This window comes from Microtus pennsylvanicus, chromosome 15 (assembly GCF_037038515.1).
Source record: "Microtus pennsylvanicus isolate mMicPen1 chromosome 15, mMicPen1.hap1, whole genome shotgun sequence".
Classification (NCBI taxonomy): Eukaryota; Metazoa; Chordata; class Mammalia; order Rodentia; family Cricetidae; genus Microtus; species Microtus pennsylvanicus.
Window position 1 is genome coordinate 19,571,599 of NC_134593.1, and position 17,013 is coordinate 19,588,611.

At 48.3% G+C, this 17,013-nt stretch overlaps 1 protein-coding gene across 4 annotated transcripts in view; it reads right to left on the reverse strand.

The window, feature by feature from the left end:
• The window catches only part of Atp8a2 (ATPase phospholipid transporting 8A2), a 542,501-nt gene that overhangs the window by 48,249 nt on the left and 477,239 nt on the right, over window positions 1-17,013 (reverse strand). For all 4 annotated transcript variants that reach the window (XM_075950134.1, XM_075950131.1, XM_075950132.1 and 1 more), the window contains 2 exons: window positions 13,919-14,007; window positions 6,704-6,808 (listed from right to left, as the gene is read on the reverse strand). In XM_075950134.1, coding sequence (XP_075806249.1) covers window positions 6,704-6,808; window positions 13,919-14,007 — 194 coding nt within the window. The remainder of the gene's footprint in view (window positions 1-6,703; window positions 6,809-13,918; window positions 14,008-17,013) is intronic.

The window sequence follows — 17,013 nt, forward strand, 5'->3', positions numbered from 1 at the left end:
TAAGTAGTCATGGTAGATTTTCTTCTACCAGAAAAAAAAAATCTTGAGTTACATATTAGGAATAAAGAAGAGAAAGTATTAAAACACTGAAGAAAGAGTTCTTTCATTTAAGCCTTTGTTTCTTAAACAAACAACATTATGCTATCCAGGGTGGCCCTTCTACAGAGATCAGCGTGCCTGCAAAAGGGCTCCTGGGAGGATGGCTTAGGGGAGTGTTCTGACCAAGCCAGACAGCAAAAAGTGTTAGCATTTTTACAGTGCATAACCATACACAAGGAGCAAACTCTGCTATGGACAAAGAAGGTTGAGACAATGTTACCAAGCTCCTCTCTATAACCCTGTGCTTGCCACATCTCCAACCCTCTGACCCATCCTTAAGATCAATGTCTTAAGCACAGGACTTATTTGTGCATGAAACCCACAGGTTAACTTGATTTACTGAAGGAATAGCATTGAACTGTTGAAACAGCTATTTTTTCCATCACTATGACAAAACTGAAAAAGAAACCATTTAAGGGGGATTAAGCCTGACAGGGAAAGGAAGACGTGGTGGAACATCTCAGTTCATTCACGCCATGGTGGTGGGAACACGTGAGAAGATCGCTGTCCACCTCATAGCCTACTGGGAAGCAGTGAGGCTGAAGCCTGGGCAGGTACACCTCCAGAGATTTTACTCTATTCAACTATACTCCTCTTTCCAATGTTTCCAGAACCTCCCAAAATAGCGACAAGAATGAGAGACCAGGCATTCAAAAACTTGAGCCTATTGAGGACATTCATATTCAAATGGAAACAAAAGAAAATGTAACAGCTAATTGAACTATAGGCAAAGACTGGTGTAATGGTCTGCTCTGTCCCTTTAAGAGGCAAGTCACCTCCTCAACCCCTGTCCACTGAGGCAAGCTGATGTCTAGCTTCCAGCCTGAGCCCCTTCTCTCCTCTCCTCTCCTCTCCTCTCCTCTCCTCTCCTCTCCTCCCCTCCCCTCCCCTCCCCTCCCCTCTCCTCCCCTCTCCTATCCTCTCTTCTCTTCTTCCCTTCTCCCTTTCCCCTCATAACTCACTAAATAAATATCCAACCTCACTCTGCATGGCATGCCTATCCATGTCTTTGTCTCTCACCTGCTGCATGGCTCCCTTCCTGGGAACAGCCACTTTGGGAGAGACCTGCGCCGTGGTCTTTTGGCATGCCCATCTGCCTGTCTCTCCTCGTGGGGCTGGCTGCCCCATTGAGATCTCTCACCGACCACACTGCTCCCTGCCTGGGACTCGTGGCCCACAGCAGACACTTGGGAACTGTGCCATCCCTGCCTGGGACTAACTGCTGCCACTTCAGGGACCTGCAATGTGGTCTCATGTCCCGTTGCCCACTGCCGCCACTTCTGGGACCTGCGGTGTGGTATTGGACCACTGCCTGCTGCAGCCACTTAGGGATCCGCAGCATTTTACTTTTACCATTACAAAGAGACAGGCCACACCTTCTCCCTCCCACCTTCTGCAGAGGCAAGCTGATCTTCAGCTTCCAGTCTGAGTCCCACCCTTTTCTGTCTCTCTCCCAGAGAGGTAGCTGCTGCTGTGGCTCCTCTCCTCCCCTCCCCACCCTGTTTCTTTCTCAATCTCTCTCTCTCTCTCTCTCTCTCTCTCTCTCTCTCTCTCTCTCTCTCTGCCACTTCTCCCCTTCTCCCTTACCCCTCCACACTCTGCCCACTGCAGCCACTTGGGGATCTGCAACATTTTACTTAATTCATTACAACTGGGATTTGTGCTAATTAATCACAATGGTTGGCCAAATCAGCTTCCTGGGGCTGGAGAGAGGGCTCACCAGGTCAAGCTCAGCTTGCTGCTATGTCAATGACCTGAGTTTGATTCTCGGAACCTGCATGGTGGGAGAAAAGAACTGACTCCCACAAGTTGTTCTCTGACCTCCACACACATGCAATGGCTTGCCTGTGTCACCCCCGCCCCGTAAATAAATGCCTATTGAGTTAAATTAAGAAGTCTGTTGCGTGAATGAGTTACAGAAGGACCCTAGATACAGCTCAAGACTGTAGCTACAAGTTTGGTGCAACAGGGTTTTTAAAGGTTTTCCTTTTATTTCCCATGAGTAGTATCCTAATGAACAGTGCTGGACTCTGTCAGTGACTTGGACCTAGATGTCGTGACTCAGCAGAATGTCCCTAAGAGGTCCCTGGAGAATGGTGTGAGGGTTGGAGGCTGGGGACTGGGTGCAGATGCTGGGGACAAAGGCAGGTACTGCTACTATTGGTTTAACCCACAGCACGGAACAAGTGCCACTCTTTTTTAATTTAAGCATGTGTGTGTGTATGTGTGTGTGTGTCTGTATGTTTGTATATGTATATATATATATATATATGTATATATATATATATATATATATATATATATATATATATATTTGTGTGTATGTGTTTTGGTGTACCACAGCACATGTGTGGAAATCAGAGAGGACAACTTTTTTGATTTCTCTGTGTAGACCAGGTTGGCCTTGAACTCACAGAGATCTACCTGTCTTCCCCTCATGTTCCAAGTGCTGAAGGTTAAAGGTGCCTGTCACCACTGCTCAGCCAAAGGACAACTTTTGAGAGCTGGTTCTTTCCCTCTACATGTGAGTCCCAAGGATGGAACTCAGGTCAGCAGGCTTGGCAGGAAGCAACTTTACCTTCTGAGTTAAATCACCACCCCCTAATATATTCTTTAAAAAAATTATTTTTGCTATTTAAAAATAATGAGTATACATGCACACCTGTGTGTTAGCATGTCCATGAACTCAGGTATCTGCTGATCCTAGAAGAGGGGGTCAGATCCCCTTCACTGGAGCTACAGTTGGCTATCAGCAGCCTGTTAGGGGTGCAGAGCCAACTCTCCAACTCCTCTAGTCTCAACTGTCAAGAGAAATGGTTTGTCTCTGGAAACAAAGTAACTGAATCTTTCTTAGCTTTTTCTCTCTGTGGCCACCTCCAAGATGAGCCAGCAAACCAGACACCAGGTCACCTCCTTCATCGCTGGCACCTCATTGAGCTGGACTTTTGCATATCCTGCTGGTCAGTCAACTAATATGTATGGAACTTCCTCTATGAGCCTATATCACACACACACACACACACACACACACACACACACACACACACACACACACACACAATCAGGGGAGGTGAACTGGTGAACTGATGGTCGGATGGGATGGAAGGACAGTCTGATCAGTACTTTAGCCAGAGTCTAGAATATCTTCCAAGGGAAGGCTGGGTTCAACCCTCTGCCCATCCCCCACTGGTCCCTTCCAGCATGGAGGTGTCCAGGCATCCAAGCTGGTGTGGAGAAGCAAACAAAAGTGATCAAAGAACAGGGATGAGGCAGCTCTCAGGAGGTCAAGTGGATGAAATCGCCTCCTGAAGAGAACAGCACGCCTCTACTTTCTAGTAGGCAGACCGCCTGCAGCAAGCCTGGTGGCCTGAGAGGGGAGAAAACAAAGGGTAGATACTGGGGAGGCCAGTGGTCCCCCACATTACCCTGGTGAGCAATCCCAGAATGAAGTGTTGGACAATAAGAAAAGGACAGACTGACCTTGTGATGGCGTGCACACTCTGAACATCTCTGTTCATCTAGATGTGCACATGTAATCCCAACAAGTCCAGTCATGAAACTCACCCTAGTTTAGGAACATAGATCTCCTGAAACTTGCTTTGTAGACCACGCTGGCCTCGAACTCAGAGATCTGCCTGCCTCTGCCTCCTGAGTACTGGAATCGAAGGTGTGTGCCACCACACCTGGCAGATGTTTAAAACATATTCACAAAACCTGGGGAGGGGGTAGGGTGCTCTCCCTGTGTGCCCAAAGCCCTGGCTGTTCCCATTGTCACAGAAAGCTGGCTCTGATGTAGCAGGGCGGCACATGCCCACCATCCTGCCACTAGATGGACAGGAAGATACATGTTCAAGGCAAGACTGAAAGACAGGAAAACCTCAGTGAGAAGAGAAAGGCACACTCACTGGCCTCTCATTAGCAATGAAGCAGGAATCCCAACAGCTACCTACTACTGACGACTTCTCCCTTCCCCACCGCAAACCTGCAGCTTCCTCGGAATCTGACCAGAGTCAACAGACACAGAAAGGTCATGGACTACATGCCTTGCGCAACCCTAGTGGCTCCTGGTCTTACTTTATCAGATTATAAATCAGCCCAAGGCACCCGACTACCTTCTCATTTCTCTTATCAAGAGAGTAAAGAGAGAGGGTTCCTAAAACTTTTTGAAATGCAACTTTATAGCCACCAAAAAATGGTGTAATCCTAAAACACTCAATCAAAATGGTGTAATCCTAAAACGCTCAATCAAAATGGTGTAATCCTAAACCGCTCAATCGCATCTCTCCCTCTAGGAGCCTGTACCAAAACTTGGGTATGCCTCGGTCTCCTCCCACTCCCCCTTGAGAAGCAGGGGCCCACACATGGGCTCGACTTTCTGAGTGTCTTCTCCTAATTCTCATGCTTGAGACTCTATTAAAATACCTTTAATACAAATCTCCAATCTGCTTCATAGTGGCTAAGCCTAAGAATTTTTTCTGAGTTAGAGCCACAAATCCAGGCTTAGCCTGAGTTTCCTTGGATTAGGGAGACTCCTCGGGCTGCTGAGGGTGACGGCGTGAGGCTGTGGCTGTGTCTCTGTCCCCTTTTTGCTGACAAATCCAAGGGTTTTTTGTAGCTCAGGGGTGGAGCATATGCAAGGTCCTGATTCAATTCCTAGTACAGCAGAGAAAACAAAGCAAAAGAAGCCCATCTTTTTACGAAGGAGGACGGGGCTCTCTCTTCTTTCAGGCCAACAGTCCACAGCTCCCTCCCTCCCGCACCTCTCTGGCCGGACCCACACCTGAGACTCTGCACTCTCACAGTGGTTCAAGCTGTCTGTATTACTTCACACACCTCCCTCTTCCCCTCCAAGTATTAGCTGTCTATGACCGATGAAGAGACGGTGTTACTTTGCTCCTGAACTGCCAGGGTTCTTGCACACAGTTCTTTCACGGAACCTCCCATGGTGAGGCTTCTAATCCATCATCTTACCCAGAAATCTCTCCAGTGATGGGCGTGCAAGTGCTGCCATGCTTGGCTTTCTACACACTTGGGCTTGGTGCTACACACAGGTCCCTCTGCTTGCCTGTGACACTTTATGGACCGAGCTACACTCCCAGCCCCAAAGCCCCTTTGTTACAAACCAAGCATCTTTGATTCCATTGCTGTAAAAGATTCTAACAAATACAACATAACACCAAATAGAAACTTCTTGAAGTACTTCTATCTATTCCGTGTTTCACTAGAAGCTAGCTACAGATTTCCTTCCAGTCACTTAGATGAAGAACACTCAGAAGTTTCTAGACATTCCGCATTAAACACGGCCATCTTTCCACACTGCGGCTGATCCTTGGCCCAGAACCATACGGATTCCTGATAAATTTATCCTGATTAGAGAACTGTGTACTCCTCCCAGGTACTTGTTGGGTGTAGGGCCGAGCAGCTTGGTGAGCAAGCAGGTGAAGCAGCAGCTTCTAGGCTGTAGTAGTTTGAATGCATTTGGCCCCCATGAGCTCACAGGGAGTGGCACCACTGGGAGGTGTGGCTTTGTTGGAGTAGGCATGTCCTTGTGGGAGGAAGTGTGTCACGGTAGGGGTGGACTTTGAAGTCTCCTGTGTTCAAGATACCGCCCAGTGTCACAGTTCACTTCCTGTTGCCTCTGGCTCAAGATGCAGGACTCTCAGCTCCTTCTCCAACACCATGTCTTCCTGCATGATGCCATGTCCCGCCATGATGATAACGGGCTAAATCTCTAAACTACAAGCCACCCAATTAAATGCTTTCCTTTATAAGAGTTGCTGTGGTCATGGTGACGCTTCACAGTAATAGAAACCCTAAGACATATGCCAAGAGTGTTCTCAACCTTTCTCCAATCTACTAAGTTGTGATAATTCATGAAAAATATCCCCCTTCAGAAGACGGGAAAGATGGGTCAGAGGCTAAGAGCATTGGCTGCTCTTACAGAGGACTGGGGTTTAATTCCCAGTACCCAGATAGTGACTCACAAAACTATCTCTGCAACTCCAGACCCAGCAGATCTTATACCTTCTTCTGGCCTCGGTGTCCAGTACCCACACCCTCTGGTACCCTCTGTGGGTACCGCACACACACGGTACACAGACATATGTTACATGCCGGTAAAACACCCATATACATAAAATATAAATAAAGAGGAAACCCCCTCAGGTCTGTTGACGTAGACTGTAACGAAACTTTTATGGACAACTAAGGCTCTCCATTATTAACCACGTGCTCCTCTACTTACTCAGCCTTAGGTAACATGGTTGGGCCTGAAACCAAAAGGCCTGGCTCTTGAATCCACTCTAAATCCCACCTCCTCCCCTTTAAGAAAATATTGCTCTGCTGTCGATTATGCACAAGACCGTTTGGTCAACATCCCAAACCCAACAAAACCACGACTATTACCTGGGGACAAGCCCAGTGACCCAGCAACTCCGATTCTCATGGCTTCTGAGTAGACGCAATCTGAAGCTCATCACGACCGCATTCTTAGCAAGTAATCAGGATGCCTGAAACTGAGCCCACCGTGCTCCCCTTGAAAACCAGCCAGCGAGAAGAAACACGAGACGGCGGGGGACAGGAGAACACTCTGTGGGCTGCCCACCTCTTTCCGTTGCTGTCTCGCAGCATTGCTTTCCCCATCACTCGGGACTTGGTCTCCAGCTCCTGCACCTCCTCCAGCAGCGTCTTTTTGCAGGTGTGCTTGGCCCTGGAGCAGAAGAAACAGACAGGAGAAGATGGCATGTGACCGTGACATAGCTGTGAAGACTGCTAATCGAGGTGCCCCTGGACTCCCTCCCTGGAACACTGAGGTGCCCCCTGGACACCCTCCCTGGCACACCGAGGTGCCCCCTGGATATCCTCCTTGGCACAGTGAGGTGCTCCCTGGACATCTTCCCTAGCACACCAGGGTGCCCTCTGGGCACTCTCCCTGGAACAGCAAGGTGCTCTCTGGACACCCCTGGCACAGCGAGGTACCCTCTGGATAACCTGGCATGTCACAGGGGTTCACCTCCCCAGCCCCAATCATCCTGAATACTTCGGATGAGACCTGGACTGTGAAACACATAAAAGCTGGGGACCAGGCAATTCTAACCAAGGACAAGAGGAGCCCCGGAGATCAAAGAGTTGGTCCCTAGAGCTTCCGCTGTAGGCTATGAAGCCCATGAGATATGTTAAGCCTTTCTCTTTGCACAGGTTCTGGTCCTTGTTTCCTGCTCGGCTGGGTCACAGAGACCGGAGCTAGCAGTACTTGCCTCCCTGTTTACCGTCACAAGAACCCCTGCTTGAGCAGAGATGAGGTCTAGGATACCAGAATTCATGCTCTCAGTGAGAAACCTTGGTCTGAGGTTTGGAATCAATACCTATCCAGTGCAGCTTTCCCATCCTCCTCTGGCCTCGGCTTACTCAGGAAACCCAGGGCTGGTTTCCTGCCACAGTGAGAAACCTGGCCTGAAGCTTGGTCCCTCCTGGGTAGCAGAGGAATTACCCACTCCCTTTTCCTGGCTAAATGAAATCCCTCGCAATGGTCAAATAATGTGTCGGTCTCAGGTTCCTCTAAATTACAGCTAAACTATAACCTGTTGAACACATATATTCAGCTCCTGCGCTGCACCCCACGGCCATGCACACTCGGTGGAACTAAAAATGACATCGTCATCACCAAGGCGGTGTCTTCAAAAGAGACACTAACTTTCCGGTTTCAAGACATTTTATCTCTTTTTGTTTTGGCTATGCTGGGAATTGAGCCCTGGCATGGTACATGCTAGGCAAATGCTTTGCCACTGAATGACCCTTCTACCACCCCAGCTTACTAACTCTCTCTCTCTCCATTCTGTTTCCTCATTAAACAAATCTTATGTCTATGCGCTAGTTTTTTTTTTTAATTTGAAACTAAGCAAAACTACACAAAACTAAAATTGATCCTCTAGTTTGAAACATATAGATGAAGAAAAGGGATTTAACAAAAAATAGGCTGGGAATGTAGCTTAGTAAGTAGAGCATTTATCCCTCTGCACAAGGCCTGAGGCTCAATTCCTAGCACCATTGCCACCAACACTACCATAGCTGCCACCACCATCACCACCACCATCATCACCATCACCACCACTACCACCATCACCACCACCATCATCATCACCATCACTGCCACCACCACTACCATCATCACCACCATCACCACCACCACCATCACCACCACCACCACCATCATCACAATCACCACCACCATCATCATCATCACCATCACCACCACCACCACCATCATCACCACCATCACCACCACCACCACCATCACCATCATCATCACCATCACTGCCACCACCACCATCACCACCACCACCATCATCATCACCACCATCACCACCACCACCACCACCATCACCACCACCACCACCACCACCATCACCACCACCATCATCATCATCATCACCACCACCATCACCACCACCATCACCACCATCACCACCATCACCACCATCACCACCAGCAACAACAACAAAAAGGAAAAGGGAAAACGTAGGCCAGATAAAGGAAACAAAATGCTGCATACAGAAAGTCACGATAATCTTAAGGCAGCAGTGCAGGTGGTCTCCTTAGGAACGGCTCTGCCGTTCATGCTGATGAACTGTGTTTAAGGAGTTTTTCTTTCTTTCTTTCACCAAGCTGTAGAAGGCTAGGACTCAGAAATAACTGAGCGTGACTGCGCAGCAGTGGAAATGGTGACTGGGAGATGGGGTTTGCTCCTCCCAGCAGCCCTCCGCACATAAGGACAGTGGACCTGCTCAGATACTGCGGCTCACCCAGCACTTCATGTTAATCTCTAATGGAGTACTAGCAGGAAGACATGGGCGATGTGCCTGCCATCCTTCCTCACAGAGTAAACAAGTGAAAACCACACAGGCCTTAACACATGATACCTTAATTACTTCAGACGGAGTTCTGAGGCTCAGTATCGATAAAATACCAAGTTCAAAGTGGGAGCCATGGAATTTTTAAGTTAAACAACAAATGAGAATATGGCCAATATTTTGCAGGAGAGAGAAGGACATTTACATGTATACTGTCCAGTATTGCTAAATGTTCCTGTGTTGATAATAGACAAAGTGACACGCTCCACCTTCCAAAGTCACTTTCCACTAGGGTGGGCGTGCTTCCCCACACTGCCCTCCCTTCTGCACAGGACAGAGCACCTCTGGGCTAGCCCCATTGCTGTCTTCTGGGTCAGGAGAGACAGAGCTGCTGGGGGTTGAGACAGGAAGAACAGACACGGAATGGACGTAGGATAATGGAACCTGAAGCCTAGGCCAAGAAACAAAGGACGTGACACCCAGCATTGCAGACATTGGCCTCGGGAGGACAACGGCTTGCTCGCTTCCATAAAGCCAGAAACTCTGTTTTCTCTGAGGACGCAGCGTCAGGCTGGCTTCTGTGAGCTAGGTTTGGGACTCAGCCCCTATTGAGAGCCCTGGGTTGTAAGCCTAGGGAGGCACGTAGCACCGGAGTAGAAGGATGCCAGAAATTTAAAAGCACTTCCTCAAGGACTATGACCTACTAAGGGCTGAAGTCAGTAGGATACCGATCTTAAGTCTCCCTGTAACATACGTGTGTAGTGATTTCACACTGACCTGCTATCAAGGCAAAGCTAGATGCATTTGCCGTTGGTGTGTGGTCACGTTTCACCGAGAGCTCGGAAGTCAGATTATTATCTGTGTCTTTCCCCCAGTGCCCCAGCTTCCTTAATTTCATCCCACTCAAGACATCCCAATTCAAGACAGGAGGGAGAGACTCAAGCTATCTGGGGGCCGACAGATGAGCCACTCTGAGCTTTCTGGGGCAGGAAAGAGCATCTCTAGGTTTTAAGGGACTTTTATCTTTTTTATTAGCTTTAGTTGTATAAAGGAGCGGGTTTCACTGTCAGATTTTTCAAACACCCGTGTGTGTGTGTGTGTGTGTGTGTGTAAAATCATTTTCAGCTCTCCACTACCTTCTGTAGTCCACCTCCCCTGGTCCTAGCCCTCTTCTGCTTTTATGGTTCCTTGTGGTGGCATCTTGAACGTCTCATAGTTTTGTTTCTAGAACTTAAGATCTGAGCTCGTTCTTTTGCACTCAAGAACAGCCAGCCAATCAGAAACATCACATTCCGTGACTGAAAGAGGAAACACAGTGTGCTTCAACAGAAATTGGTTTGGTTAGAATGTTAAAATACAACCGAGGCCCATTTGTACACAGAAATTGCCTTTATTGCCATTTAACTACCTATCGGAAACGATCCGGAAATGAAGTCATTCTGGGATTGGGGAATGTATTGTATGATGCCTAGTGAAAAAGACAGGAGACTCGTTTCATATAAGGAAGGGTGTTCCACCACGGTCGGTGGCCTTGAGCTCTGCACCTCTTCTAGAGCGTGACAGTAACCAGTTTCTTCTGGATGCAGAGCCACACCTACCTGGCAGTTTGCTTACACTGTCACAGGTAAGCGTTTTGGGAGAGCGCAGGCTAACCGATATTAAAACAGTTCTGCACGGTGGTTTACACTCCACACATCTGACAAGACTCCTCACTAGCCAGGGGTCACAGAGAGTCAATTATGTTAATAAACAATTAGGGCCATTTGGGCCCTCATCAAACTTTGGAGAAATAATAGGGCAGGCTTTTTATGGTGTTCCAAATCTGACTTCAGATAGGCTAACAACGGTCTTCATCCAGAAAGCTGACAAACTGTGGGAAGAGCAAATGACCTCATCCTGATTCTCTCCTTTTACTCTTAGCAGCCAGGTCCTGGAATGGAGATAAGGGGCTGGCTAAAGGAAGGAAGAGGTGCCTAGAAGTGAGTCACTCAGCCTCTTAGGTGCTCGTGATGTCCCCTTGAAAAGCCAGGCCTGCCCTGTAAAAAAGTTTCCAAAGACAGGGCAACAGCCTTTGGCAGCGCCTGCAGGATCAGCACTCATGAACTGAGGCAGGGGAATCTTAACATCAGGGCCAGCCTGGGCTATGCAGAAAGAACTTATCTTAAAACAAAATGAAACAAAACCCAAAAAAACGAAAAAAAAAAACAAGGGCTGGGAGTATCGCTCAGTGGGAGAATTTTTTGTTAGTGTGAGGGCTGTGTTAGAGAAAGTGAGCGAGACATCAGAGATCAAAGGATGGGTGGATGTAGACAGTGATGCTACAACCCTTTAATATAGTTCCTCAGTGTAGTGGTGACCCCCAAACATAAAATTATTTTATTGCTACTTCATAACTAACTTTGCTACCGATACGAATCTTAATGTAAATATCAGATATGTGATCCCCAAAGGGGTTGCGACCCACAGGTTGAGAATCACTGTGTAGAGCATGGTGGGCCATGGGAGTGTGGAGAACGTTTTCTAAAGCTTTGCAGAATGGCAGTTCAGACACAAGGGCCACAGGGGAGCTCTGTGGCTTTGCCAGGGGCAATCAGTCTGCCACATACTTTCTGTCCTTGGGGGGAGCCACCAGATTCACTGGCCTTGGCAAATTCCAGCTCTCAGTATAATATAGGCCCACATACATTCACGAAACTCTTGTTCTTCAGGATGGGGACAGCAGAAGTTTAGGCATCAAGCAGATATCGCAAATGGGCATATATGCTGGGCGATGGTGGCGCACGCCTTTAATCTCAGCACTCGGGAGGCAGAGGCAGGTGGATCTCTGTGAGTTCGAGGCCAGCCTGATCTACAGAGTGAGTTCTAGGACAGTCAGGACTGTTTCACAGAGAAACCCTGACTAGAAAAAAACAAAAACAAAAAACAAAGACGCAAATGGGCATATAGTTTGGGCTAATTTAACACACTGTTTTAGCTTCTCTCAATAACGCAAGAGCAAAATGCATTCGGAAAGTGGTTATGTAAGTCAGTAGGGCCCCTTCTGGCTCTGTCAAATGATAGGATGCCATTTCTAGGAGAAGCTGTGCTTACCAACCCTGCCAGGCAGCAGGCAGCCCCTGCCAGGGCCCTAACAATACAACCAGCAAGGGTAGCCCTCCCTGCTGGCTCCTCAGACCTTTCTGTGGGGCTCTGGTCCCGGTTGGAACCCAGCTGGCAAGCTCCTTGGAGAGAAAGTGATTTTTACTCTTCCCATATGCCAGAGCTGGAAGTAGTATCATATGATTTATCATTGTTAAAATGTAAATGGTGTTAATTTTATAGCCTAGGTCCTACAAATGGGACCAAGACAAGCTTGCTGAAGGCAAGAGATCATCTGTCTGCTTCATGGTGACAGAGGACTTGTACTTGCAAAAATGTATTGGAAGGGGTTCTGAAGACACAGGGGAAGGCAGAGCCTTTGCAACCCTCTTGCAAAACTCTCTTGTTGAAATGAAACAAAGATACTTTTGCTGAAGAACCACTTGGTGGAAGGAATGAGCCTCAATAAAACTCTGTCTTCATGGCATTAATTTAAGATAGCTGAATTAAGATAGTTGGGGACAAATTTTGTAAGCCCGTAATTACTTCCCGTCAGATGCAGCCAAGTCAAAAAGGAGCTTGGCCCTGAAGCTAACTTATTTGCAGAGCTGTACAAACTCAGCTAGGGAATAAACATGTTGTGCCCAAACTGGGCCTACTGGCTCAAGGAACACGTGATGGAATGACTATTTCCTCACAGGGCGTCTAGTAGGTTAAGGAGATATCTTTCCTGGCTCTAGTCATCCTGCAGGTTCCAACTGTGCCGTTTACAGAACACAGCCGTAGCAGATGAAACAGAAGCAGTTGGTTAGTTAGTAAATGAATTTAAGAAGTTCAAATGATTTGGTTTTTGGTAGTAGTCGAAAAACTTAGCGGAAGAAAAACAAAGCAAATATTCATTCTAGGAAAATTATTGTTCCCCTCTCTCCGTGCCAGCACAATCAGCTGTCAAGATAGTGGCCAAATGAAGACTTTTTCACAAGAGATCCCGTCAGGCAAGAATAATTCCTGCCGAGTGTGGGAGGAATGAAGAGATAAAAAAATGAGACCTGGTGTCTTTTCCTGGAAGGCTTGGGTTAAAAATCTCACTTTGCTACCTCAGGGCCTTGAAATAATTGTAGTTTGCCCAAGCTAGAAGTCTCAATTTTCAGGGAAATTGGCCATATTTCTAGGAGGAACCAGGCCCATCTGAGCCTAAACCAGTACTATGGGCCTTAGAGCCATCTCTCACCTTTGCCTGAATGAAGTTAGAGGCTAGATTTTCTTGGGACATCAGTGTTTCTTTATATTTTAGGAAAGGTATGAACGGAAAACAGAGGAGCGGGAAGCAAGTTTGAGCTAATTCCCATGTAATCTGAATTATAATTTTATATTTGTGATGAGATTTTCTTACAGAGGTGTAAAATCGGCTCTTGAGAAGAATTGATTGGCAGGGCTCCTGCTGTGAGCTGGTTAGAAGGATGAGGTCTCCTTCCCTTCTGTCAGGGGAGTGACTGACGTGCCTATGATTTTCTACTGTACACGGGGCTGAGAGCCAGGCACTATCTGGGCTTGCTTGGCATCAGCTTTAAGGTGTGGAAAGGGTCTTCGGTCGTGTTTCCTAAACGTGATGAGATGCGTCTGTGTTTGGAAACAGACTAACAGTCACACAAGGCAATGGCCCTACTGGCTGTCACGTGACCTCTATTCTCTGTTCCTTTGCCTCTGGATTCTCCTATCAAAATGAAGCACAATCTTAAACTTAAACAATCTCCCCCAAATAAATAAATAACCCCCTTTGTTTGGCAAGCGCTAGAAGTCCCATTTCTTCTTAATTCCCATCACCCCCAGTGCGAGGCAGCTGCAAGGAGAGAGGTGCAAGGCCTGACGGCATGACGTCACTGTGTACTTACGCTCGCCACACCACATCTTCAATCAGACACGCAGTTGGAACCAGGAACAATCCCAACCAGAAGGATGCAGAGCTCAGGACCATGGTCGCCTGCAAGAAACACAGGTCACAGCCTATTACAGGTTGTCCGTGTTACGGCAGGAGGCGATTTAATCAGCGTGGCGCATCGCACAACATGGAAGCGATGGGGAGGCTGGGGACAGCTGGCCTGGCTCCTTGTCTGGTCTCCGCTAGCTCTCACCTCTATCCTTTCAGCTTGACTTCTGGTGTTGTCCCTGCTTCGGAACCTCAAGCTCCCTCCTGAACAGAATGCTCTTCTAAGTCTCCCCAGAGAGAAATATTAGCACCATCCTTCTGTGGAATCAACTGCTTCCTGAGGCTCCCTTTGTTCACCATGCAGCGGCCCACTTCCCTTTACTGCTCTTCATGGGCCCAGCATCCCATGGCTGACCAGTGCAAAGGCCATTGGTTCCCTCCATTTGGAAGTGGAAGATGTCCTTGTTACCTGGCTTCAGGGGGTTGGAAACATGGAGTCTGGCATGGGCAAGCGAGGCAGTTATAGGAGAACTCCTTTGTTAAGTTTTATTGCTAATTTTTTTTTCTATTTTTATGTCTTATAACTCATTTTTCAACTCCTGAGCCTACAGCCTTTCTGGCCCCAGGCAGGGATCACAGGTGTACACCACATGCTGGGCTTAAGAAGACAAGGTAAGGAAGGCAGAGTGAGCCAGTGATGGAGACAACAGAGTCAGTTCAAGGGCCAGCCTGGCTATGTGAGGTGCTGTGCCAATATCCCCTCCCTCAATTAACAACAGCACCAGCAGCACACAACAAACCAACCCCAAACACCACAAACCAAAGGGCAGCTAGAGAGGGACAGAGGGAGATGACAGCAAGGGGACGGAGGGCACGGAACACAGCTTTTGGTGGACTTTCTTGCTCCCAGCCGTGTAAGCGCAGGACAGTTTGGGTTGGCAGCACAGAGCCTGGGAGGCAGAGAGTGGCAGCTAGTTGTAGTAAGGGAGATGCTGGGGACTGAAGCAGAGGGCGGGAACAGCTTGCTCTGAACAGAGACGGGGACTGGGGGTCCTGACTCCTCATAGTTTGGTTTTGAGTAAACAAAGGTCAGGAGCACAGAACCAGCTGAAGACTGACAAGGCAGTTTCACAGGGCAGCTATCTGGCTAAGGGAGCGGAGCTAAAGTATAGCTGGGTCCTGCTGCTCCCTGGGTTTCTTTCCATTTCACTGACTAGAACTTTGTTTTGCTAGAACTTAGTGCACAGTGGGGTTAAGGTCACAGAGGTGAGGGCCACAGGGGTGAGGGTCAGAGGGGTGGGTGAGGGTCACAGAGGTGAGGGCCGCCGAGGTGAAGGTCACAGGGGTGAGGGTCACAGAGGTGAGGGTTGCAGAGATGAGGGCCGCAGGAGTGAGGGTCAGAGGGGTGGGTGAGGGTCACAGAGGTGAGGGCCGCCGAGGTGAGGGTCACGGGGGGGGGGAAGAGCAGAGGGACTGAGACTGTCATCTCACTACCTCACAAGGACTGCAGGGGTGGAGAATCAGGGGGATCCCAGGGCAACTCTTTCCTTTCCCACAGATGCACCTGGTTGCAGCCTGGCATCCGAGCATCAACTCAGGCTACCTTGTTGCTTTTTCTACCTGCAGCGCCTCTGTGAGAGCATCCCCTGGTCAGAGCACCTATGCAGCCTGTCTGGACAAGCCCACATCTGATCACAGCTTCTTGCCTCTGAGCTCCATCATACACATGGCCCTGCTTGTGGCTCTTGGCATTCATGACAATTCTGCTGACCCACAGTGAAGTTTGAGGCAGGGGAAACAAAAGCACAGCTCGGTCCCTGACTTTTCCCAAACTTGAGAGTATCCATTTTTGTGAAGGAGACATTTGAGAGTATGCAAACATGCGAGTCCGTTTTCCTATCGATCACCCCTCTGGGAATTCATCCCACGAAAGGGAAGTATGAAGAGGCAAGGCAAGAATATTCTTGAAAGCGCTCTCCTAGCATAGAAACGAGAAGGGAGACAATGGCTTCCTGAATGGATTACAGCCCACAGTGAAAGAAACATTACAGTTACTGTACGGACATAGAGATGTCACATCACATCGCTAAGTTAACCAGATGCTTTCGAAGGCCCTCCAAGGGATGCTGTCACAGGGTCTGTGGAGAAGGCAGGGCCACTGATCCAAGCCTCAAGCTAAGCCTCAAGTGGTCTTTCCAGACACACTGAAGAAACCCAGGGAACATCACCCCAAAACTGCATCTGGGAACAATGAGGAATTTTAATCCCACACATAAGGGTCAGCAAGTATTGATGAGAGTTTTCTCTGCTTTTCCTGTTTCCACCTGGAGAAGAGATCCAGCAACTAGGATCCCGGTGGCCTTTATTTAGTCTTCTCCCTGGAGTGCCATCAGTGAAGAGGATTAAATTTCCCTCCCAGAGGAAGACGACACCGGGGTCCAACAGGACACCAGAGAACTTTGGCCCTTCAGGCCCATTCCCACCCCTGAAGGTTTTTCTCTTCCTTGACAACTCCGTGTGCCCCCCCCCTTCCCACTCCCCTGTGAAGCTTCTAGATCTCAGAGATAACTGGGAGCTCTCTTTCTTGAGAAAGAGAGGGAAAATACAAGCACACATTTCCCCAGAGACTATACCATTGCCAGTTGATTTCAGTAGATTTGAAGTCACTGGTTGAAGGGGAAAGAGAAAGGATATTTCCCCCAATGACAGACCGACACGCGTCTGCACCTTGCCTAGTAGGCAGTGGATGTATCTTAGTCTCCATCAACACGCATCGTCATGATATCATTGTGTCATGCCATACCCCCACATTTAACAAGGTGGAACGGTGTGGTAGAGTACATCTTTGATCCCAGCACTCAGGAGCAGAGTTTGCTGATCTCTGTGAGTTCGAGGCCAGCCAGGTCTACAGTGAGTTCTGGACTAGGAAGGGCTACATAGGAAGACCCTGCCTCAAAAAGAAAACAAAACCAACCAACCAAACAAACAAGAACTTTCCAGATTGCAAAGTTCGTGGAGTGGCTCATACCCTGGTGGTCTGGACAGGATCTACCTCGTCAT